The 26,201-nt window shown below is 42.9% G+C and overlaps 1 protein-coding gene across 1 annotated transcript in view; it reads left to right on the top strand.

Moving 5' to 3' along the window:
• ccnf (cyclin F) overlaps window positions 1-12,003 on the top strand; it is a 42,439-nt gene extending 30,436 nt beyond the window's left edge. The window contains exon 17 of the mRNA XM_060901409.1: window positions 9,768-12,003. Coding sequence (XP_060757392.1) covers window positions 9,768-10,195 — 428 coding nt within the window. The 3' untranslated portion in view covers window positions 10,196-12,003. The remainder of the gene's footprint in view (window positions 1-9,767) is intronic.
• Window positions 12,004-26,201: the final 14,198 nt, after the last annotated feature.

Here is a 26,201-nt window from a genome sequence, read left to right as displayed (position 1 = left end):
TTTTTGTTAGTCGAGAAAAGGTTGCGGCCGCTTTTCCAATACGTCTGTTGATCTCATTCTCAAGTGTCGGGCTGTCTGAAATTGTTGACCCCAACTACATAAAATCATGGATGACGTCCAGTTCATAGTCAACAATGCTAATGAATAGTGGCTGTTCAGTGTCTTGGCCCATCACCTGTGTTGTTTTCAGGCTGATTGTGAGGCCAAATTCTCTGCAGGCATCAGTGAAGCAGGACATCAGAGATTGTAGCTCCTGCTGGGAGTGAGTGGCAACAGCTGCATCATCAGCAAACAGAAAATCTCAGACATCTGGTCTGCACTTTGGTCTTCACTCTGAGCCTTCAGAGGTTAGAGGTTTCCATCAGAACTTGGGCAGAGATGGATGCCTTCTGTGGCTGTTCCAAAAGCATACTTGAGCAGGACTCCAGAGAAAATGGCAAACAGCGTCAACGCAAGCTCACAACATTGCTTCACTCCACTGCGGATGTCAAACAGCTCAGATGTGGAGCTGTTGTAGATGGTCTCCTTCATGTCCTCGCGGAAGGACTTGACCATGCTGAGCAGGGTTGGAGGGCAGCCGATCCTGGCCAGGATAACGAACAGGCCTTTTCTGCTCACAAGGTCAAATGCCTTGTTCAGGTCGATGAAGGCCAGGTACAGCGGTTTATTCCGTTCTCTGCACTTTTCTTGTAGTTGCCTGATGGAGAAGACCATGTCGATGGTGGATCACTCAGCTCTGAACCCGCACGGAGATACGGGGTAGACTCTGTTGGCAAGGATCTGCAGCCTCTTCAAAACTACTCTAGCAAAGAGCTTCCCCACAATGTTGAGAAGTGAAATTCCACAATAGTTGTTACAATCACTCCAGTCTCCCTTGTTCTTGTATAGAGTGACTCTTTGAATCCCTTATATCTTGAGCCACCTTGCCTTCTCGCCAGCAGTGGCAGAGATTATGTAGTTCTTTGTTGAGGTTGCCCTTGGCATACTTGAGGACCTCTGGAGGAGAGCCATCTTTTCCTGGTGCTTTGCCAGACGCAAGTGCTTCCAGTGCTTCATGGAGTTCAGCATCCAGTTCCTCCATAATGGGCAATGAATCAACACCGTTGAGAGCTGCCTCTGTAACAGTCTCTCCAGCATACAACTCTGAATAATGTTCGATCCAGAGTTCCATCTGTTGAGTCTGGTTCTTGATGACCTCTCCTGTGGAGGACTTTAGTGGGGCTGTTTTATTCTACATTGGGCCTATAGCCTGCTTGATCCCGTCATACTTCCCTCTGATGTTGCCAGTGTCTGCTGCTGTCTGGATCTTGAAGCAAAGATGAAGCTAATATTCATTGGCACACCTCCTGGCAGCCTGCTGAATTTTACTCCGAGCTATCTGGACTTTTATGCTGCCATTGCACGTCTTTTCCCAGTCACAGGGATGAAAGTCTTCCAGAAATACCCGGAAATCCGGATATTTGACACAACTCTTGAAAACCTCTGGTTTTCCAAATGGAGAAATTTTATTTTTCGGATTTTTTGCGTTCTTAGATGCGGTGTAATACTTCGCATCGTCCTTGCATGAGCGCAGTCCTTAAATAGCCCAAACATAGTTCATTGATTTAAACAGGTGGTGTTTAACGGTGCGCGTGTCGGAGCTTGTTAGGCGCGCACGCGTGTGCACGCGCGCCTTCAGGTGCACGTGCTAAGGCGCGCAGGACTGACACTGTTTTGCGCAAGCGCAACACAATCGCATTAGAAAGCATGTTCAAGCTGCCAGTGTAGCTGCAGTCTTTTTAGTTGCGAATTACGAGTATTTCCTCTTGTTTAATAACTCGCCATGTCAAAACAAGCAAAACTTTCCTCCTTTCAACGTGAAGAGGTAAGCAATTTATTTATTTATTCCCCCCCCCCAATCAAAGTTGCATTTTGTGGCTTCGAAGCCAAGTTTTAGTGCCGTTTCTAGAACACATCAAGAAAATGTGGAAGAAACAGCAATAATGGAAGAGCCGGTTTCTAATGCCGCTTTTCCACTACAAACGCGGCTGAGTCGGGCTGAGCGGGGCTGTTGGAGTTGCATTTCGACTACAACCGTGCTGAACCGTGCTGGCTGGAAGTGGGTGGACACATTGGGTGGAGTTAGCGAAAGTGGGTGGACGTCAGGTGATGTCGTTAAGCAGCGCAAACAGTGACATCAGTGATCTTTTAAGCGGTAGTCTCACGACCCGAATAGTAAACAATAAACATGGAGGACATGGAGTCGTTAGTGTTGCTGGTCTTGGTGCTGTGGCTTGTTGTCACCGACAACGCGGACAAATACTGGCAAGAGCGTATAGATGAGGCAAGGCGCATAAGGCTTCAGAAATTCTCGTAATTCTTCTCCTTCCGGGTTTGCGGTGTCTACAGATCCCAGCACGCTCGCGGGGCATGTGAGGACACTCCTCCTCACCAATCAGTGCACAGGGGAGTGTCTGCTCACGCCCCCAGCCTCACTCGGCTCGCTTTGGCTTGCTTCAGCCCCACTCCAAAACGGTGCGAGTTTTAGGGGCTAAGCAGGGCTGAAGCGAGCTGAGTCGTGCTGGTTTTTGGTAGTCGAAACGCGAGCCGTGTCGGGCTGAAGTGAGCTGAAAAAGGGTAGTGGAAAAGGGCCATAAGCTGCCTAAAACTAGCAATGGTAATTGTTTTTGTTACATAATGCACTCAGGCTGCCAGTCAGTGTGTCTCTCTCTCTCACACACACACACCCTACGCCCCTGATTTACATGAGAAATTCGGTATTCATTGGTGTGTTTAAATTTAGACAATATGAACTAATGTAAACAATTGGCTTCAACTCGCATAAATATGAATTGGAAATTTTTAGTTCACTTTAGCTTATGCAAACACACAACTCTACTAAAAGATTGAGCCTCGTTTATCAATCTCCCCAACATTGAAAACTGAAAGCTTTAGAAACTCTAACAGACCTTTACTTTTTAACAGTACTGTTTTGGGATTTTGTTGAGTTTACCTTCAACTGTGTTTTTTTTGTTTGTTTGTTTTTCAAAGTAATGAACTGTGTAGCCAGGAAAATCACCACGTTTTCTAAATGCACTCGTGAAAATTACTCATTAACTAGGGGAATTAAATTTGGTATTTTTGACATGTTAATCATTAATGTACATGAAAGAAAAAGGCTTAAAAGTTATAACTTGTTTTAGTGAAAATAAGTACTAAAATGCACTAGAATGCAGGGTTTTGCGTGTTATTAAAATATTTTCGTGGGACGTTGCCCCCCTCCCCCATCTTAGTTTGACTTTCAAAAGTTCAGGTTTTTTTTTTCTTTGCTCCACTTTCATCTCTACAATCAGAGGTAGCAACTCCAGAGTGTGCTTCAAACCAGTCAGCAGACTTTGTAGTCTTCCCAAATGTCGACATCGCAGTGTTGTAAACTGGGTGTCCTGCAGGTACTCCCATCTCTTGCTGATGTCTGCATCAGGGAGACCAGGTAGTTCTTTCTAAAGGGTGTGAATAAATTCTTCCACTTTTGTGGGGTCATGAGTCTTGGTGGTGTCATTGCATGGCCTACCCTCCTTCTTGGAGTGATGAAGTCTCTGTGGCTGTAGCTTCACCTTGCTGCACACAAGGGAGTGATTGGTGTCGCAGTCAGCGCTCTGGTAGGTGTGGGTCAGCTTAACGTTTCGTAGGCTGACTCATCTTGTCAGGACGAGGTCGAGCTGGTGCCAGCGTCTGGACCTTGGGTGCCTCCATGATACCTTGTGTTGGGGCTTGGTGTTTGAAAAAGGTATTGGTGATTTGTAGAGGTTGTGTCGGCAGCAAAGTTCAAGGAGCTGTTGCCCGTTCTCGTTCATCTTTCCTATACCAAACTGTTCCAGACAGGAAGGCCAGCTGTGGTGATCACTGCCAACTCTGGCGTTGAAATCCCCAAGGACAAACAGTGGCTCATCAGAAGGGATGTCATTGATGGCTTTGCAGAGTTAATCATAGAACTTGTCCTTTGCGTCCTGAGTGGAGGCTAGAGTTGGTGCATAGACGTTGACAAGGCTGAGTAGATCCACTGACGTTTGAAGTTGGATCTTAAGCAATCTTTCTGTTCCCTCTTTTTTTTTTTTTTTTTTTTTTTTTTTTTTTTTTAAAAGGACCCATGGCATGGTGGTTTGTTGATGCTTTAAACGGGCTCGTGGAGGTTTCCGGATGTTATATCCGCAGCCTTTCTTGAAATGAACCCTCGGCACGTAGATATAGCCTCCTGGGAGAAAGCCCCATTTCAGCGCTTTTCCCAGTACGTCGTTTTGCTAATGAGAAGCAGGAGGCGGGGAAGGGTAGAGGGTGGGGGCGGGTCTTATCATTTAATATTCATGACATGTAAACATGTTACCTCTGATTGGCTAACAGGACTGTGACGCTACCTCCAGTGGGTCAGAACAAGCGGATGTGGGTGTCTTACTATGGCGAGAGAGAAGGAACAAACCGCGAAGGGAAAAATACCGCGCGCTGACGTCATTAAGGTGCGACGCGAGGAAATAAAATAAATTCAACAAATGTTTGGGTTTTTACTGAACAAACAAACAAAATGAACGAGTGACTTAAGAATGTGGGTGTCTTTGTAAAAACTGTTTTGATTGGCTATTATAACAGAGCATGCTGCATGCTTTTTGGTTTTGTAGCGCAGAGTACCTGGCTAACTGCAGGAAGTGGTTAGCTGCACAGCTAATGTAGCCATTGCAAGGCTAATGTGGCACCGATTTTAAAACATGGCAAAACATAAGCTCAGAAGTTAGTCAATTTCCAGACTAAACTCAGTTTAACAGAGCATGCTGCATGCTTTTTGGTTTTGTAGCGCAGAGTACCTGGCTAACTGCAGGAAGCAGTTAGCTGCACAGCTAATGTAGCCATTACAAGGCTAACGTGGCACCGATTTTAAAACGCGGCAAAACGACTTAACAGTTATACACTTACTTGTTCGCTGTTTGTGGCTGATGCGGCAGGGATGCTTGGTACGGACCCAGGCTTCAGTGACAGTTGATGTGCAAAACCTGCCCTGTACTGTCCCAAGTTGTGGAAACATTCCTCAGGAAAATGCTTCCGACAAACATACACCGTCTTAGGTAGACTCGACGGCGTATTATTGAAGTAAATAAAATTAAGCCACTGTGTCTTCAGGGACTCTCCCGTCGGTAGTAAAAACAGACTCTTTTCTGTGTTGTCACATCCATGTACAGCGTAATTTCCATGTTTAGCTCGCTTAGGTGATGCCATGTTGTGTCCTCTATGGTCTCCTCACTACAGCTGGGCGGGCAATTCATACAGTGGGTGGGAATCCAGAGCGGGGGGCGTAGGGATCATCTCCCTTGCTAGTTTATCAACGCGCCGTTTTGACGCGCCATTCTCAAATGTTGGGCATAGTTTGGTTTACACATTATGAAATTTCTAGCCACTGGGGTGACTTAAGAAGGTCAAAGGAACTCATTTTAACGTTAAAAAACCTCAAAGTGAAAATTTCATGCCATGGGACCTTTAAATATATAACCAGGTAAAGCTTATTGAGATATAAAATCTTTTTCAAACGTGACCTGGCCAAGAGGCAGAAGATTTTATAGTCCAAACAATAATACAAATAATCATACAATAAATAAAAATACCAGAGATAGATTAACATCTGTAACACATTAACATCTGTAACACATTTTTAACATCTGAATTAAAAACTGAGACAGCCCAATGCTTTCGAGTTCCTTAGTTTTAAGAATTCTTACAAAGCTATCAAGAGGAATCAAATCCGACAATTTTAATTCTTCTTGCAGAAAGTTCCATGCAAAGGGAGCAGCAAAGCGAAATGCCTTTTTCCCCAGTTCTGTGAAGACACGAGGGACAATCAGAATAAAAAAGCCAGTGGATCGTAGGCTATAATGTCCATGATTCCTAACAAGGTAATTTCCGAGATAGGATGGGACCATACCAAGTAGAGCCTTATAAATAAGTCAACCAATGAGTGAATCTTCTAACAGACAGGGATGACCATTCAGCTTTTTTGTACAAAGTGCAATGATGGGTCAGATTCTTGCAGCCAGTGACAAACCTCAGAGCACAATGATGCACAGTATCCAGAGAATGTAAACATGTAACTGGTGCATGCATGTACAGTACATCACCAGAATCAAGCAGTGGAAGAAGGGTTGCTGACACGAGGCGTTTCCTAGCTCCAAGAGAGAAGCAAGATCTATTCCTAAAGTAAAAGCCCAATTTTACCCTAAGTTTAGAAACTAAACTTGAAATATGGTACTTGAAAGTTAAACGTTCATCAACATGGAAACTCAGGTACTTGTAGGACGAGATCAGCTCAATGGCTGTACCCTGGCAAGTTAAAACGGGGAGATTTTTTTGACAGCACAGTAGCCCTGGAAAACAGCATGACCTGTTGGTGGGATGACTGACCCAACAAGGCTGTTTCTGATGGCAAAGCCTATGCCATGTTCTCTAATCTCATCTGGTGCTTTTCCCTGCCAGGAGGTGGTGAAACCCTTCTCTTGGAGGCTCCCAAATGAAGAAAGTCTCATTTCCTGCAGGGTGATGTCCATCCATAGTCTGTGCAGTTCGTTATTGATCACTGACTTCTTGCAGGTTGTCTGAGAGTCCAGGAGTCATGGTCCTCACATTCCAGGTGCCCAGCCTGAGGGCTGGATGGGTCCCCCCCCCCTTTTTTTGATCTGCCTGGTGTAAGGTTGTCAATCCACCTGTCAGGTTTTTCCCTAAACCCCACATACCCAGTGGAGCAAGTGGATCATGATGAGGCAGCACCTAACTAACTGGGAACTGCCCAACTTGAAGTGGGATCCTAGAATCCCTCCCACTGTCGAGAGCAACCCGTAGTGCCTCACTAAGCCAATCGAGTGCATAGGCTCATCACTGGTAAACTGCTGCTCCTAGTGTTGTCAACACTGCAAAGCAATGCTGGAGTGTTCTCTCCAGGGTGCAAGCCTGGGCAGTGAAGTATGGAGAACAAGCTGTTGCCCATGCAGCAGCCCCCCACCGACATGATCCGGGACAATTGCTGATCTATTCTGGCATCAGTGTCGTCACAGGAGTTGCCTGGATGAGGTTGTGAATATAGAACTACGTTAGGGACTCCAACTCTGGATTTTTCCTCAGGGTTTACTCCCGAAGCCTTTTCCAAGTGGGTATGGCCACAAGGCAGCAGAGGTTCGAGATCGGAGTTTTCCTTCTCCTAGATGAGCTACCAGCTGAAGTCGACAAGCTCCATCTACCCAAAAGCAACTGGTTTCAAGGTGCCAGAGACCTGCCTTTGCCCCTTCTCCTGTCAGTAAAAGCAGGTTCTGCCAAGCTTGGAAGCGAAGATGCACGAGCAGACCAGGAGTTGGACTTCAGTTGTTAGAGGCTTTTTGAGAGACACACCCTATGGGGGCATTTTTATAGATAAAGTAGCTTGTCCCCACTAACGCCCCCAGCTGTGACAACCTTGGAATGTGGTGATAGTGTGACATTATGATATCCATATGTGATTCCATAACACTGAAATATTCGTAATGTTTTGCATACATTTATTTAATAATTAACTCTATGTACTCGCAATGTATTAAAAAAAAATAATTTAACACTGGCAGTAGATTCAACACCAGTCTCTGTCAATTGATTGAGTCCCTTGAAGGCGTATTCGGTGTAAACGTCTCCTCACAGCCAAACTTTTGTTGTGAAAGAGAGATCCAGGTCCATCGTAGGTTTAAGAGCGAACTAAAGTATTACTTTGTCTACGACGCTGTTCGGGAAAATCACATTAGCTTAATGATGGCTCTTAAGAGTGTCTTTATGTTCCTCTTGGTCTTAAGAGGCTTTCAGGAAACCCACCCCGGACTTGTAAGTTTTTAGTGGATTTTTTTTTTTTTAATTGTGTGTGTGTGTGTGTGTGTGTGTGTGTGTGAACTATTCTTTTTACCATATTTTTAATGTGGAGGAAACACTGTATGAACGATGGATTTTAACTTAAATAAAACATTTTAATGCAAACTGCCTGTGTGTCAGTAGTTTGCCCCAAAGTGCACTCATTATGCTCCTTTTCAAGAGGTGATATGCTTTTAGAATTGAGTAGTAATGATTATACCTCAGACCTATCCTCTAGAATTTGATGCTCGATGTTTCTAGCAATAAATGTACAACCCCGATTCCAAAAAAGGTTGGGACAAAGTACAAATTGTAAATAAAAATGGAATGCAATAACTTACAAATCTCAAAAACTGATATTGTATTCACAATAGAACATAGACAACATATCAAATGTCGAAAGTGAGACATTTTGAAATTTCATGCCAAATATTGGCTCATTTGAAATTTCATGACAGCAATACATCTCAAAGTTGGGACAGGGGCAATAAGAGGCTGGAAAAGTTAAAGGTACAAAAAAGGAACAGCTGGAGGACCAAATTGCAACTCATTAGGTCAATTGGCAATAGGTCATTAACATGACTGGGTATAAAAAGAGCATCTTGGAGTGGCAGCGGCTCTCAGAAGTAAAGATGGGAAGAGGATCACCAATCCCCCTAATTCTGCGCCGACAAACAGTGGAGCAATATCAGAAAGGAGTTCGACAGTGTAAAATTGCAAAGAGTTTGAACATATCATCTACAGTACATAATATCAAAAGATTCAGAGAATCTGGAAGAATCTCTGTGCGTAAGGGTCAAGGCCGGAAAACCATACTGGGTGCCCGTGATCTTCGGGCCCTTAGACGGCACTGCATCACATACAGGCATGCTTCTGTATTGGAAATCACAAAATGGGCTCAGGAATATTTCCAGAGAACATTATCTGTGAACACAATTCACCGTGCCATCCGCCGTTGCCAGCTAAAACTCTATAGTTCAAAGAAGAAGCCGTATCTAAACATGATCCAGAAGCGCAGACGTCTTCTTTGGGCCAAGGCTCATTTTAAAATGGACTGTGGCAAAGTGGAAAACTCTTCTGTGGTCAGACGAATCAAAATTTGAAGTTCTTTATGGAAATCAGGAAGGCAGTGTCATTCGGACTAAAGAGGAGAAGGACGACCCAAGTTGTTGTCAGTGCTCAGTTCAGAAGCCTGCATCTCTGATGGTATGGGGTTGCATTAGTGCGTGTGGCATGGGCAGCTTACACATCTGGAAAGACACCATCAATGCTGAAAGGTATATCCAGGTTCTAGAGCAACATATGCTCCCATCCAGACGACATCTCTTTCAAGGAAGACCTTGCATTTTCCAACATGACAATGCCAAACCACATACTGCATCAATTACAGCATCATGGCTGCGTAGAAGAAGGGTCCGGGTACTGAACTGGCCAGCCTGCAGTCCAGATCTTTCACCCATAGAAAACATTTGGCACATCATAAAACGGAAGATACGACAAAAAAGACCTAAGACAGTTGAGCAACTAGAATCCTACATTAGACAAGAATGGGTGAACATTCCTATCCCTAAACTTGAGCAACTTGTCTTCTCAGTCCCCAGACTGTTGTAAAGAGAAAAAGGGATGTCTCACAGTGGTAAACATGGCCTTGTCCCAACTGTTTTTGAGATGTGTTGTCATGAAATTTGTTCTATTCTGAATAAAATATGGAATTTTGAAACTTCCACATGATTGCATTCCATTTTTATTTACAATTTGTACTCTGTCCCAACTTTTTTGGAATCGGGGTTGTATTACAAACTAAACCAAATATTCAGTCATTTTCTTGTTGAGATTTTCTAAAAGTATGAGTAATAATGTGTTTTGTTTTTTTTTCTTTTTTCCAACAGTCTCTGTCTTCTCAGTCCAGCTACAGACTGTGCAGTCTGCTGATGTACGGCTGCACTGCAGTGCTCTTTCAAGTGATGAGGACACCATGGATGCGCCTACTGCCTCCTGTTCTTCCTTTTCCTCCAAACGCCCGCTCCGCATCAATCTCCACAGCTCTGGATACTCCTCTGTCCAGAGCAGCAGTCCTTCCAGTGCTGCCTCTTCCTCCTCCCTGATGTCTTGCCATCTCTCACCAGTCAACCTGGCACCAGTGTCGGTGCCTGCTTCACCTGGCTTCCATCTTCTGGTGCCCATGCAGAGACCCTGTGGCTCCACCCACCGGCAGGTGAAGAGGAAGAACACAGCAGCCCACAGTGGTGGAGAAATGGAGATAGAAAGGGAAGATGGTGAACTCTCTTACGATGAACAAGCTTTCCTCAGCTTATGATGATCCAGTTGGCTCCAGTAGCCATGGTTGAGATCTGTGCCTGTGAGAAGCAATCAAATGGCAGCTTTCAAATCCTGTACAAAGTATCCATGATGATGCTTCTAAGGATTCTCTAAAACATAAATTTCTAACAGTCAATAATAGTTCATTGGGGACCAGTTAGCATTATGTAAATAAAATTTTGCTAGTTGGCCTTACCAGCATTCATTCATTGTTAGCTGTCTGTGTACTTGGACACTGTCCCATTAAGACAAAAGGAAAGGGGGGAAGAACAATGATGGTCTTGTTTGGATATTGTCTGCTTCACCTTGGGTTGTGACAAATTCTACACATGTAGAAGACTTTTTGCAAACACTTCATCTACAGGGTCAATTACTGATTTAATTTACCAACAATTAAACCACTGGAATTCTTGAAAAAAGTTCAGCTTGTGAACCTGTGTCTCTGTAAGACCTGAGCCAAATGAACAGACTATTACAATAACCTCATTTCATCCACCAGCGAAACTCTGACTATCTTGGCGTTTACATTGTGTGTGTGTGTGTGTTTTTTTTTTTTAAATATATAAAGAGTCAAAAGTTTGTGCACCCCATACTCAGTTTTTTCTGTATTGTTTCTACATTTTAGAACAATACTGGAGACACATATAGAGTATGAAATAACAGAACATGTATGGAATTATGTGGTAAACAAATTGTGAAATGAGAGGTTTCATATTTTAGATTTTTCAAAGTATTCACCGTTTCCCTTGACACTTTGCACACTATTGCCATTATCTTAACTAGCTTTATGAGGTATTCATCTGGAATACTTTTCAATTTACAGGTGTGCCTCAACAAAAGTTAATTAGTGGAATTTTTTGCCTTCATGTGTTTGAGATCAAATAGTAAATGATAAAAATACAGTAAATGGCCCTATTCAACAACTCTAGTAATCCATATGTTGACAAATGGCAGTCTCTCATTACTTTAAACCATGAACTGTCTTAATGAACATACAGGGGAAAAAAAAAGCATTGAATTATACATTGTCCAAATATGTGAGAGTGGTGTGGGTTTTTTTTTTTTAACTATCCAAAAATTGAGAGCCATCAAAATACAGCTTTCATTGAACTCTCTTCAGGGCACTGATGTATTTGTTTCTTTGGACTGCTGTTCTGTGTAAGAATAAATTATACTTTACATCTTTTTGTACGTTAAATACCCGATGTGCCTTTTCTTTCATTCTAATGACTTGTTTCTTGTGCCGTGTTCTGATGCCAAAGGTGTTGTAATTCTTTTTGAGTGTGGTCAAGTATTCTACTTGTACTGTAACATTTCATACAGCATACATACTGCAAACGGTGCTGACTGTGATAGCATTATTTCACCTATGAGGAGGTTTTTTAAATTATGGAATAACACAAACTTGCAACATGCTCAGTTTTAATGCACGAGATCAGATATGCCGTTTCTTCATAACCTCAAATGAAACCAAGCACTTTTTTACTTTGCAACACTGGAGAAACAGTGTTCTTAAACAGCTGTGTGTCTTTTCTGAAAGATTAACTGCATGTGTGTTATTCACTGCTCTACAAGTAGAAGCGTTCCTGTATTTACAAAACGTCACAACCCATGACATGAGTTTTTTTTTTAAATGCATCTTTTCAGTACTGTAACATCATTAGGTTTTTTTTTACTGTAAATGATTCATACTCGTGTATATGTACGTATCTGTATGAAGCTGTGAAAAACCACTACTTGAAACACATAGCTCTATAGATGTTTGAAAAGTGTTGTCAAAAACAATAAAATAATGCTGCAGTACAACTTTGTCCCCATCTGTCCTTTATAGAAAGGATTTCCTGCAGACTGAATAGTAATAAGTCACATTTTTATATATATATAGTTTCACATTTGATGAAAATTTAAGGATATGAAACTCAGGTTGGATTGTACTTTTTTTTTTTTTTTAATTATTTAATCATTTGGTGCACACCTCATGAGTTTGCATCAAGAACAACATGGACAAAACCAGCAGGAAAGCAGGCCAAAGGAAGATAAACTATATACATATAGTTACTGTAATCACCTAACTGTAATATGAGTGGTGATGTTGCTATTGTAAATAAATATATTACACATACATGTTATTTTAAAGATATTCAAATCCACAGTGAAATCATTTTAAAAGTGTCCCTTGCTTTCTCCATACCGGTGTTCTATAACAACCAATGTGAAATGATGAAACTACACGAACACATTTGGTCACATAACTTGCAAAATATCCTTCATTCATTTTCAGTAATTCTGTCAGGATCTTGGTGGATCTGGAGCCTGTCCAAGGAACACTAGCTATGAGAGGGGAATACACCCTGAATGGGACTCCAGTCACAGTGCACACTCCAAACACATGTTCAGACCTTGGAGCAATTTAGGAAAGCCATTTCATCTCTGGGCGGCATGGGGGTGTAATGGTTAGCACGGTCGCTTCGCAGCAAGAAGGTTCTGGGTTTGAGCCCAGCGGCCGACGGGGGCCTTTCTGTGTGGCGTTTGCATGCTCTCCTTGCGTCTGTGTGGGTTTCCTCCAGGTGCTCCGGTTTCCCCCACAGTCCAAAGACATGCAGGTTAGGCTAATTGGTGGCTCTAAATTGACAGTAGGTGTGAATGGTTGTGAAGCTGCAACAGGCCTAGCAAGCTGGCAGTAGATTAATTGTGTGTCTGCTCTTGATAAACGTAGACAGCCTCGTAAGAGGCTGGCAACTGACAGGCCAATTGGCCTATAGGGTGTCAGGATGAAAAAAAAATTCATCTCCTGGTCATGTTTTTGGGAGGCGAGAGTAAACTGAAGAACTTGGGGGGGAACAATGTGGACACAGAACATGCATGGTACACATAGACCATAAGAAAGAAAGCTCAAAATCAAACCCGTGGACCCTGAACTGTGTCTCTGTTGCCTCTGCTGCAATGCACCATCAAACTAATCAGGTTTTCCCGATCTGTTGGGGAAAATGTATGTATCCATTACTACTAATAACTATATAAAGTTAATACAGTATCTCCCTCACACATTACAGTCATGGTATTTAGCAGATGGCACCTGAGTGACATAGAACCAGGGAGCAGTTAAGGGTTAGGTGCCTTTCTCAAGGTCACTTCAGACATTCCTGCTGGTTCAGGGACTCAAACCAGTGACGTTTTAGTCCCAAAGCTGCTTCTCTAACCGTTTGGCCATGGCTTCCCTGGTCACACCGTGTCTTTTTCTCATCTCATCTCATCTCATCTCATCATATCATCTCTAGCCGCTTTATCCTGTTCTACAGGGTCGCAGGCAAGCTGGAGCCTATCCCAGCTGACTACGGGTGAAAGGCGGGGTACACCCTGGACAAGTCGCCAGGTCATCACAGGGCTGACGCATAGACACAGACAACCATTCACACTCACATTCACACCTACGGTCAATTTAGAGTCACCAGTTAACCTAACCTGCATGTCTTTGGACTGTGGGGGAAACCGGAGCACCCGGAGGAAACCCACGCGGACACGGGGAGAACATGCAAACTCCGCACAGAAAGGCCCTCGCCGGCCACGGGGATCGAACCCGGACCTTCTTGCTGTGAGGCGACAGTGCTAACCACTACACCACCGTGCCGCCGTGTCTTTTTCTTTCTCTTTAAATTAATAAGACTTAAAAAGTCTGTGTGGGACTGACTGTGCTGACACTGGAGACTCCCTTCAGAAATGTGAAGGTCTCTTTGGAGAAAGTGTCATCATATCAGCAATTATACAACCCCAATTCTAAAAAAGTTGGGACGCTGTGTAAACTGTAAATAAAAACAGAATGTGATAATTTGCAAATCATGGAAACCCTATATTTCATTGAAAATAGTACAAAGACAACACATCAAATGTTGAAACTGAGAAATTGTATTGTATTTTGAAAAATATATGCTCAATTTGAATTTGATGTCAGCAACAAGTTTCAAAAAAGTTGGGACAGGGGCATGTTTACCACTGTGTTGCATCACCTCTACTTTTAACAGCACTCTGTAAACATTTGGGAACTGAGGAGAGCAATTGCTGTAGTTTTGGAAGAAAAATTTTGTCCCATTCCTGCCTGATATACAATTTCAGTTGCTCAACAGTTCAGGTCTCCTTTGTTGTATTTTGTGCTTCATAATGCATCTGTGGTTGGTAGAAGAGAGCAACTGGACTTGCTTGAAAAGTCTTGAAGACGTTTCGCCTCTCGTCCGAAAGGCATCCTCAGTTCTGTCTGTCTAATAGGGAGTATCAAGTATTTATCCTCTCATGGATCATCATAGAATCCGAATCAGAATGCTGATGGCTGCATTGTAGGTGGCTGATAGATGTCATAGACACCCACCTCTGTTCAGTGATGGTCGTTCCAGGTTCCCAAAATGTCAACCTGGAACGACCATCACTGAACAGAGGTGGGTGTCTATGACATCTATCAGCCACCTACAATGCAGCCATCAGCATTCTGATTCGGATTCTATGATGATCCATGAGAGGATAAATACTTGATACTCCCTATTAGACAGACAGAACTGAGGATGCCTTTCGGACGAGAGGCGAAACGTCTTCAAGACTTTTCAAGCAAGTCCAGTTGCTCTCTTCTACCAACCACAGATTACTATGCACCTGGATGACTGAGTATCTTCACAGATATGTTCATAATGCGTCAAATGTTTTAAATGGGAGACAGGTCTGGACGGCAGGCAGGCCAGTTTAGCACTCGGACTCTTTGACTACGGAGTCATGCAGTTTTAATATGTGCAGAAAGCCATTTGGCATCGCCGTGCTGAAAGAAAGAAGGCCTTCCCTGAAAAAGATTTTGTCTGGATGGCAGCATATTGCTCTGAAACTTGTATATCTCTCATCTCATTATCTCTAGCCGCTTTATCCTGTTCTACGGGGTCGCAGGCAAGCTGGAGCCCATCCCAGCTGACTACGGGCGAAAGGCGGGGTACACCCTGGACAAGTCGCCAGGTCATCACAGGGCTAACACATAGACACAGACAACCATTCACACTCACATCTACGGTCAATTTAGAGTCACCAGTTAACCTACCCTGCATGTCTTTGGACTGTGGGGGAAACCGGAGCACCTGGAGGAAACCCACGCGGACACGGGGAGAACATGCAAACTCCGCACAGAAAGGCCCTTGCCGGCCACGGGGCTCGAACCCGGACCTTCTTGCTGTGAGGCAACAGCGCTAACCACTACACCACCGTGCTGCCCCGTGTATATATCATTCAGCATTAATGATGCCTTCCCAGATGTACAAGCTACCCATGTCATGTACACTAATGCACCCTCATACCATCACAGATGCTGGCTTTTGAACTGTGCACTGATAACAAGCCGGATGGTCCCTCTCCTCTTTAGCCTGGAGGACATGGTGCCCATGATTTCTAAAAATAATTTCTACTTTTGATTCATCAGACCTCGGAACAATTTTCCACTTCGCCTCAGTCCATCATAAAAGAGCTCGGGTGCAGAGAAGGTGGTGGTGTTTCTGGATATTGTTTATATCTGGTTTTAACTTGCATTTGTGGATGTAGTAATGAACTGTTTTCACAGACGATGGTTTTCTGAAGTGTCCCTGAGCCCATACAGTGATTTCCACTACAGACACATGTCTGCTTTTAATGCAGTGTCTCCTGAGGGCCTGAAGATCACAGGCATCCAATGTCAGTTTTCAGCCTTGTCTCTTGCATACAGAGATTTCTCTAGATTCTCTGAATCTTTTAATGATATTATGTACCATAGATGATGTGATCCCCAAATTCTTTGCAAATTTAATTTAATGAGGAACATTATTCTTAAATTGTTGGACTGTTTGCCCATGCAGTCTTTCACAGAGCGGTGAACCCCTCCCCATCTTTACTTCTGAGAGACTCCACCTCTCTGGGATGCTCTTTTTATACCCAATCATGTTACTGATCTGTTGCCAATTAACCAAATTAGTTTTTTTATCATTACACAACTTTTTCAGTCTTTTGCTGCGCCGTCCCAACTTTTCTGAAACTTGTAGCTGACATCAAATTCAAAATGAGCATATATTTTTCAAAAAACAATTAAATTTCTCAGTTTCAACATTTGATGTGTTGTCTCTGTACTATTTTCAATGAAATATAGGTTTCCATTATTTGCAAATCTTCACATTTTGCTTTTATTTATGTTTTACACAGTGTCCCAACTTTTTTGGAATTGGGGTTGTACTTTTTCTGCATGAAATTATTATTTGAAATTATATGAAATTATTATCATAATTTCATTAAATTATTTTGTATCCATTTATTAGTATAAATACACAGGTGATAATAGAAAATCATGTGCGCTAATCAGTTGAAAGATTCGGACTATTTCTCGATAATCACCTCAAGCAACTCAGCAAAATGTTGGCCAATCACTTTGTCACCGTAAGTGAGGAAGATTTACAAATTATGAAAGAAAATGCTGTTCCTAAAAGCACTAAATATGCTACAAAGTTTGGTTTAAACTATTCAAAGGTAAGGTGGAATTGTGATTTATTTTACAGTGGTGCTTGAAAGTTTGCGAACCCTTTAGAATTTTCTATATTTCTGTATAAATAGGACCTAAAACATCATCAGATTTTCACACAAGTCCTAAAAGTAGATAAAGAGAACCCAGTTAAACAAATAAAACAAAACATTATACTTGTTCATTTATTTATTGAGGAAAATGATCCAATATTACATATCTGTGAGTGGCAAAAGTATGTGAACCTTTGCTTTCAGTATCTGGTGTGACCCCCTTGTACAGCAATAACTGCAACTAAACATTTCCAGTAACTGTTGATCAGTCCTGCACACCGGCTTGGAGGAATTTTAGCCCATTCGGAATGGGCTAAAATTCCTCCAAGCCGGTGTGCAGGACTGATCAACAGTTACTGGAAATGTTTAGTTGCAGTTATTGCTGCACAAGGGGGTCACACCACATACTTTTGCCACTCACAGATATGTAATATTGGATCATTTTCCTCAATAAATAAATGACCAAGTATAATATTTTTGTCTCATTTGTTTAACTGGGTTCTCTTTATCTATTTTTAGGACTTGTGTGAAACTCTGATGATGTTTTAGGTCATATTTATGCAGAAATATAGAAAATTCTAAAGGGTTCACAAACTTTCAAGCACCACTGTATCTATTTCAAAACAAAATATTTTATGTGAGTCGGCATAGATAAGTGACAAGTCTGCACTGTGCCGTTATTACGTTTGCATGCCGCTTGTGACGTTTGAAATAAGTGATTTTTTAAATATGTTTTGAAAAAAAAAAATCACCTTTGTAGGGTGTCACGGTGGTGTAGTTGTTAGCACTGTCGCCTCACAGCAAGAAGGTCCTGGGTTTGAGGCCGGCGAAGGCCTTTCTGTGTGGAGTTTGCATGTTCTCCCCACACTGTTAGCAATTGCTGTTAATTTACAGCAGAATTAACCTGTTATTTTTTAAGACATCACTCTTCAGTGATGCGCCAAATGTTTTCTGTGGGTGAAAGATCTGGACTGCAGGCTGGCCAGTTCAGTACCCGGACCCTTCTTCTATGCAGCCATGATGCCATAATTGATGCAGTACAGTATGTGGTTTGGCATTGTTATGTTGGAAAATGCAAGGTCGTCCCTGAAAGAGACGTCGTCTGGATGGGAGCATACGTTGCTGTAAAACCTGGATATACCTTTCAGCATTGATGGTATCTTTCCAGATGTGTAAGCTGCCCATGCCACACACACTAATGCAACTCCATACCATCAGAGATGCAGGCTTCTGAACTGAGCGCTGATAACAACTTGGGTCGTCCTTCTCCTCTTTAGTCCGAATGACACGGCGTCCCTGATTTCCATAAAGAACTTCAAATTTTGATTCGTCTGACCACAGAACAGTTTTCCACTTTGCCACAGTCCATTTTAAATGAGCCTTGGCCCAGAGAAGACGTCTGCGCTTCTGGATCATGTTTAGATACGGCTTCTTCTTTGAGCTATAGAGTTTTAGCTGGCAACGGCGGATGGCACGGTGAATTGTGTTCACAGATAATGTTCTCTGGAAATATTCCTGAGCCCATTTTGTGATTTCCAATACAGAAGCATGCCTGTATGTGATGCAGTGCCGTCTAAGAGCCTGAAGATCACGGGCACCCAGTATGGTTTTCTGGCCTTGACCCTTACGCACAGAAATTCTTTCAGATTCTCTGAATCTTTTGATGATATTATGCATTGTAGATGATATGTTCAAACTCTTTGCAATTTTACACTGTCGAACTCCTTTCTGATATTGCTCCACTATTTGTCGGTGTAGAATTAGGGGGATTGGTGATCCTCTTCCCATCTTTATTTCTGAGAGCTACTGCCACTCCAAGATGCTCTTTTTATACCCAGTCATGTTAACGACCTATTGCCAATTGACCTAATGAGTTGCAATTTGGTCCTCCAGCTGTTCCTTTTTGTACCTTTAACTTTTCCAGCCCCTTATTGTATAATGTTGTGTGGGTGAGTATAATCTTCATTAAAGAAGTGGATATCAACACCAGCATGTATCTCTCTTCGGATGAACTGTTTTTATTCTATTGTTCCCTGACTAGGTACATTATGTATTCTATAAATCTAGAGCACCACCTTGTGGCCTGATATTCCATTACATCCCCCCCTTTGAGCTATTTACCATATCCCTTTTAATTCTTCACTTCAATTCGAACAGTAAGGAATATGGTCAACAACAACAAGCTACACTGTCTCTACTGTGAGCTTACACTTTTTTTTCTGAACATAAAACTTTTCTTTTTTTTTCCTACCTAGAAGGGCAGGGTAGACTGCCTGACCCTTCGGGCTCTGCTGTAGGGATTATTCTGCCCTGTTCACAGCAGGCCACTATACTAGTATTACCAGTTCAGTCTTTCTGGTGGACGGGAGACTCACCCCGATCTGGTCACAGTCACATTAGAGCTGGGCTGCTCTGGCTCTGGATCAGGCTGGTCTGGTTCTGGAAGAGCAGTGAGCTGAGCTCTGTTTCTTCTCTACGTTTACATGCACATCCAAATCGAGCTACTGTCGGTAATCGAGCTAAGGGTCCCAGCAGGGGTGCCAGAGAAATCCAATCCTACATGCACACAAGGAAATCGAGCTGTGTGAGGTACATTGTGCACCCGAGCCACAGGTGGCGCTACACGCCCCATCGTGTTGGTACACTTCCGGTTGTCGTCATGAAGAAAAGCTATTCAAGAGTATAAACAAAGTTATCAGCAGTGTTGCCAGATACTGCTGACGTTTTTCCAGCCCAAAACATGTTCAAATCCGCCAAAATGCACTTAAAACCGCCCAATCTGGCAACACTGGCAGTTACGGGTTCACAAGTTCCGTGCTCAAGCTGTTAGGCTTGCTCTAACAGACTGTATGGCTACAAACTGTCCTGCGCAGACCACTGTTTTGTAAGACAACTTATTTTGCACAATTGTATATTTTTCTAAAGTCCATTTTTTGCTTACAAAAAATATATATTTTTTTGCTTACAATTTAACTTATGTCTTAATAAATACACAAAGTTCAATTGTTTTGTTTTTATTGACATTCTTCAGATGATGGACATACATACACACACATACATATATATATATATATATATATATATATATATATATATATATATATACACACACACACAAATGACTTGTTTATGTACGGAGTGGGCGGAGTGATTTGGAGCGCAGGATGCCTGCGGAGCCGAGCGTATCCATGTATTGGTGTTGCTGTGTGCACGCGAATCGTGTATTGGTGTTGCTGTGTGCACACTAATCGTTTTAAAAACGTTAATCTGATGATCCGCTGATACGGTCTAATGTAAACCCCACCTGAGAGTCTGCGGAGGGACTGGAACTGTTGATCGCAATCTTCTCCCCATCAGGAGTTCTGCTGGTGAGGCTCCATGAGCTAATGGGGTTGTTCTGTAAGCCAAGAGAGCTCTTTGATGACCTTGGTTCTTGCTCAGTATCTGTTTCACTGTTCTCACAGCTCTCTCCGCTTCCCCATTACTTTGCGGATACCTGGGACTACTAGTCACGTGTTCAAAGTCGTATTCCTGAGCAAATGCCGAAAACTCTGAAGAGGCAAACTGTGGCCCGTTATCCGTCACTAGCACCTCAGGGATGCCGAATCTTGCGAAGATGACTTTCAGTCTCTCGACTGTGGTCGCGGTTGTAAGCGTTGGCAGGTTGGCTACTTCAGTGTATCTGGAGAAATAGTCAACTACTACCAGGTAGTGGCTCTTCCCCCACTGAAAGAGGTCAGCCGCCACTCTTTGCCATGGCCTTGCAGGTAAAGGGGTTGTGAGCAGTGGCTCTGTGCGATAGCTGGAGTACTGGCTGCATACCTCGCATCTCTCCACTAGCTCTTTGATGTCCCTTGTTAAGCCTGGCCACCACATGGACTGTTGTGCTCTTGCAAAGTACTTTGTCATGCCCTGGTGTCCATGGTGGATTCTCTCTAGCATGTCTCTTTGCATTGGCGCTGGAATGACGATTCTTTCTCCCTTTAGGAGGATGCCATCAGCCACATGGATGTCAGTCCTGTACGGCCAATACTGGAGCAGGTTCTCTGGAACTGCTCGTCTGTGCAGAGGCCATCCTTTGTCTGTGTATGCTCTCAGCTGTTTCATTGTTGCACCTCTGTTCTGCATGTTTTTGATTTCCTCCAGTTTTGTTTTTGTTGCAGGTAAGTGTTCCATGACATAGTCAATGTACACCTGACACTCTCTTTCCAGGCTGTCACTCTCCGTGCTGCTCTCCGGTCCAAGTGGTGCTCGTGACAACGCGTCCGCAGCTACCAACTGTTTCCCTGGTACATGAATAATCTTGTACTTGAAACTCATCATTCTCAGTCTGAATCTGAGTATACGTGGAGGTAAGTCATCCAGTGGTCAGGTACCTAACAGTGATATGAGAGGTTTGTGATCTGTACTCACCATAAAGTCTAATACCAGGAGATAGGCGCTCAGGCGCTCGCATGCCCAGGTCACGGCGAGAGCCTCTTTCTCGATTTGAGCATACCGAGTCTCTGTGGGTGTCAGGCTTCTGGATATGTACACCACTGGTCTAAATTCTCCATCTGGCTGTCGCTGCATCAGTACTCCTCCCAGGCCATACGATGATGCGTCAGCTGACACCAGAGTTTCTCTTTTTGAACTGTATTGGGCCAGGACAGCTGGAGAGCTAAGCTCATTCTTCACAGCCTCAAAAGCTGTCTTTTGCTGCGCGTCCCAGGTCCACACACTGTCGTTACGCAGCAGGTCTCTCAGGGGCTTTGTGAGATTGGGAAGGTGAGGGGAAAACTTGCAGACGTAGTTCACCATCCCCATGAAGCGTCTCACCCCTTCAATGTTCTCTGGTTCGGGCATGTTAAGGATGGCTTGGCACTTACTTTATGCCCTAGGAATTTCACTTCCCTCACGCTGAACTCACATTTTTCGTTTAAGGTCAGACCTGCAACCTCGAGCTTCCTGAGGACTTCGCACAGCCTGTTGTCATGCTCAGCTTGATCTTTGCCGAACACCAATATGTCGTCGGCATGGCAGAGTGTTCCTGGTGTGCCAGCAACAATCTGGGAAATTCTGAGCTGAAAATGTTCCGGTGCAGAAGATATCCCAAATGGAAGTCTCCTGAAACAGTACCTCCCAAATAGCGTAATGAAGGTTGTCAAGGGCTCTGACTCCTCATGTAGGGGAATTTGCCAAAACCCCGATGTGGCATCCAGTTTTGAGAAGATGACGGCTCCATCTAGCTTTGCTAGTGTGTCATCCACAGCTGGGAGTATGTGTCTCTCTCGACGCACGCTGTCATTGAGCCTCGTCAGGTCAACACAGATCCGGATGTTTCCACTGGGCTTGGGTACAACCACCATTCCCGCACACCACTTGGTCGGTTCTTGGATCTGTCTGATCACGCCCATATCTTCCATTCTCTGGAGCTCTGATTTGACTTTGTCCATTAGGGGCAGGGCTACACGTCTAGGAGCTGACAAGGCATATGGCACCGCTCCCTCAGCTAACTCTATCTTATAGCTACCCTGCAGCTTCCCTAAGCCTGAAAATACTTTTGGGAACATCCTTTTGAATTTATCATCTGCTGCTTGCACTGCAGCTATCTGCTGCAACAGAGGTAGTAGACTCTGTATGGCTAGAAACCCTAGTAGTGGCATCACTAAATCCTTAACAACAAATACTTCCTGTTCTGTTTTCTTTTTGCCCTTTTTCAGGCAGGCTCTGAATGTGCCCCGCACAGTCAGTGGCTGGTTGTTGAGACCGCAGATCATCCTCTGTGCCTTCTTTAAGTCACCGTCTCTTGCTTTGAAGTACATGAAGTCTGGTATGGCAGTGACAGATGCCCCTGTGTCCATCTTAAAGTTAACCAGTTCTCCATTCATTTCTATGTCATCTCTCCAGACATCCTGTTTATCAGTCTCTATTGCTCCCAGAAAAGCACATTCTGCAGTCTCATACACTTCTTCTATAGCCTCAACTCACTGTCCTGTACTACAAACTGCAGCATAATGGCCTTTCTTTTTACATTTCCTGCACTCTGCTTCTCTTGCTGGACATTGTTTCCATGCATGTTGAGGACTGTGCCCGCATCTTTTGCACGTTTCTGTTCTTTGCGTCACGTTGCTTTGTGTTTGTTTCACCATTTTAGGTTTCGCGGGTTTTCTCCCTACTATAGCATCCACATTGCCTTCCCTAATATCAGGCTTTTCACGTCGAATCAATGGCTGTTGTTTTTTCACTTCATTTTCTCTGACTTGTGTTATTGTCTTCTTCAATGTGAGCTCTGAATCTAACTGTAGTTTCTCTGACAGTTTAGCGTCTCTGATCCCAACTATGATCCGATCTCTTATCATCTCTTCACGTAGGATGCCATACTGGCAATGCTCAGCCAGTCTGTACACATTGGTAATAAAGTTCTCTACCGTTTCACCAGGTTGTTGATATCTGCTGTTAAACCTGGCTCTCTCGTAAATCACGTTGTATTTGCCAATAAAATGCTCACCTAAAGCCTTGCACACTTCGTCGTATTTCTTCCTTTTGTCTTCCTCCAACGTTAATGTGTTCAGCTCGTCACTTTTCTCCCCCATTATGTAGAGCAGCGAGTTGATTTGGTATTCCTCATTCTTCTCTGATAACCCCGATGCTACTCTGAATCGCTCGAAGCATCGTAGCCATTGAGTCCAACTGCTTGGCTCATCGAAGTTAAAACTGCCCAGAGGTGGTATCGTAAAGATCTGATCCATTTTCTCGTTCCTCCCTTCTTCTCCCTAAGCGAGTAAACGAGTAGCAACTTTAATTTAAAATTACAGACTGATCAAGTCTTTCTTAGTGGGTAAACCAACAAAATCAGCAAGGGATCAAATACTTGTTTTCCCCACTGTATGTACCTGGATGACTGAGATTCGTCACAGATATGTTTTTATTCTATTTACATTATGTATTCCCTAATTCTAGAGCACCACCTTGTGGCCTGACATTCCATTACACTTATTGCCCCGTCCCAACTTTTTTGAGATGTGTTGCTGTCATGAAAATTCAAATGAGCCAATATTTGGCATGAAATTTCAAAATGTCTCATTTTCAACATTTGATATTTTGTCTATGTTCTATTGTGAATACAATATCAGTTTTTGAGATTTATAAATTATTGCATTTCGTTTTTATTTACAATTTGTACTTTGTCCGAACTTTTTTGGAATTGGGGTTGTATACAGAGATCATAAGAAATGTGATACTGAGCCCAGGTTGAGTATGCTAGTGGACCTGATCTGCCATGTTGACTTCTGTAGTGACAAATCTGATTCCCTGACTGATTTTTACTCTCACCTTAAAGTTCACATTAAAGAAGGATGAGCAGTTGCATGTCCTTTTATGTGGTAAGACAGTTACTGTGGTATCAACTTTTACATCTCATTTGTCCAGAAAACATAAAGTGCAGAGGGAAATCTAATGGCGTCTATCATTGACCCAGCAGGTGCAAGTGGAACAAGTGGCACTCAATGATAGTGACTTCCTGGGTGACATGGAGGTTGATGCAGCTGACAATACTGAGCATTTAGAGGTTACCCCAGAAAATATTGATGATACATTGTTCTTGAGGAATCTTGCTCTCTTTTATCTTAAACTACAAGCAAAGTTGCTGCTTCCATCATCCACTGTTCAATCATTGAAGATTTGCAGTCAATACATGACATCAGCCAGTCACAATTCCTTTTTAAACTGAATGAGAAATTGCATGTGCTTGGGATTCCAGATGATGTCATTAGGACTCTTATTGATGATCTGAAAACAGAAGATCTTTTCCGGACTCACAATACCAACACACTGAAAACAGATCAACGGAGAAAGACTGTGTTCAAGAATCAGTTTCATTATATTGAACCAGTGCCTATATGTCTGGGACAAAATGAAGCAGGGAAAGAGTGCTTTGCTCAGTACGTCCCCATAAAACAAACACTTGAAGCTCTTTTTCAGTGCAAATCTGTAAGAGAACAATACAATCAAGTACACACCCAAGTCCAAACTAAGGATGTTTTTCAAGATATATGGGATGGGGACAACATTACTGAGAAATTACTTCATACAGAGAGGTCTTCTTTGGGCTTGATTCTTTATCAGTATGCATTTGAAGTAGTAAACCCACTTGGGTCAGGAAAAAAGAAACACAAAATACTGGCAGTGTATCTCACACTGGCAGACCCATTACCACACCACAGGTCAAGTATTGATCAGATGCAACTAGCTCTTCTCTGCAGAGAACAAGATTTCAAGTATTTTGGTCAAGATTTGGTCCTGGGCCGTCTGGTAAAAGATCTGAAAGACCTTGAGAACAATGGTATAATGTTACCTGATGGACAGGTCTATAAAGGAATTGCATGTATTGTGGGTGACAACTTGGGGTCACACAGCATTGGAGGTTTTCTTGAGAATTTCAGTCTGAGTGTTAATTTCTGCAGATAGTGTGAAATTGACAGAAACATTTCAGGCAGGGCCACTACTCGCACAGTACAGTCATACAGAGTGCATGCTCAGAGACTTGAAGAAGGTTCAGTCCACAGTGAAGGTATAAAATTTGACTCCTTGTTTAATGAGCTGTCCTTCTTCCACGTGTGTCAGCCTGGATTGCCTCCATGTATTGGCCATGATTTGTTTGAAGGCATTGTAGCCTCTGATCTTGCATTATACATTCAGCATCTGGTGAAGGTAGACAAACAGTTTACTTATCTTGACTTGAATCGAAGAATAAGTCAGTTTAAGTATCTAGGGAACGATGCTAATGACTAAGCTGAATGGGCATGCTGTCCAAAACTGGTGTTTGCTGAGGATGTTACCAGTGCTGATTGGAGAAAAAATTTAATCTCCAGGTGAAAATCAAGCTTGGCAATTGGTTTTACAATTAAGAGAAATGGTTTCTCTTATTTGTGCACCAGCCATTTCAACTGGGCAAATAGCATACCTGAGAGTGCTTATCGATGAATATTTGTACTTCAGAAAGCAAGCATTTCCTGATAAACCACTGAAGCCAAAGCATCATTATGTCAGCCACTATCCAGAGCTCATAATCCACTTTGGACCACTTATTTGTTTGTGGACATTGAGATTTGAGAGCAAACACACTTACTTTAAAGAGTGTGCGAGAAAACTGCACAATTTTAAAAACTTGTGCTTAACTCTTGCAGAGAGGCATCAGCTCCTCCAGGCATATCTTACGGCTGGAGATCTCTTCCCACCAACTATTGTTGTGGAAAAAGCGGCTGCATTTTTTCCAAACGACTACAATAATACCATCAGGCAATCGGTATTGAGCTATGATTTTGGCCCTGAAAATATTTTGATTGCTCATGAGGCAAATGTGAAAGGAACAAAATACAAGAAAAACATGCATGTCATTATAGATGAGAGTTCTAGGGGCCTTATGATTGGAAAGATCATTGTTGTACTCATCTCATCTCATTATC

This window comes from Neoarius graeffei, chromosome 20 (genome assembly GCF_027579695.1).
Source record: "Neoarius graeffei isolate fNeoGra1 chromosome 20, fNeoGra1.pri, whole genome shotgun sequence".
Classification (NCBI taxonomy): Eukaryota; Metazoa; Chordata; class Actinopteri; order Siluriformes; family Ariidae; genus Neoarius; species Neoarius graeffei.
This window is presented reverse-complemented; position numbering and strand designations above follow the sequence as displayed.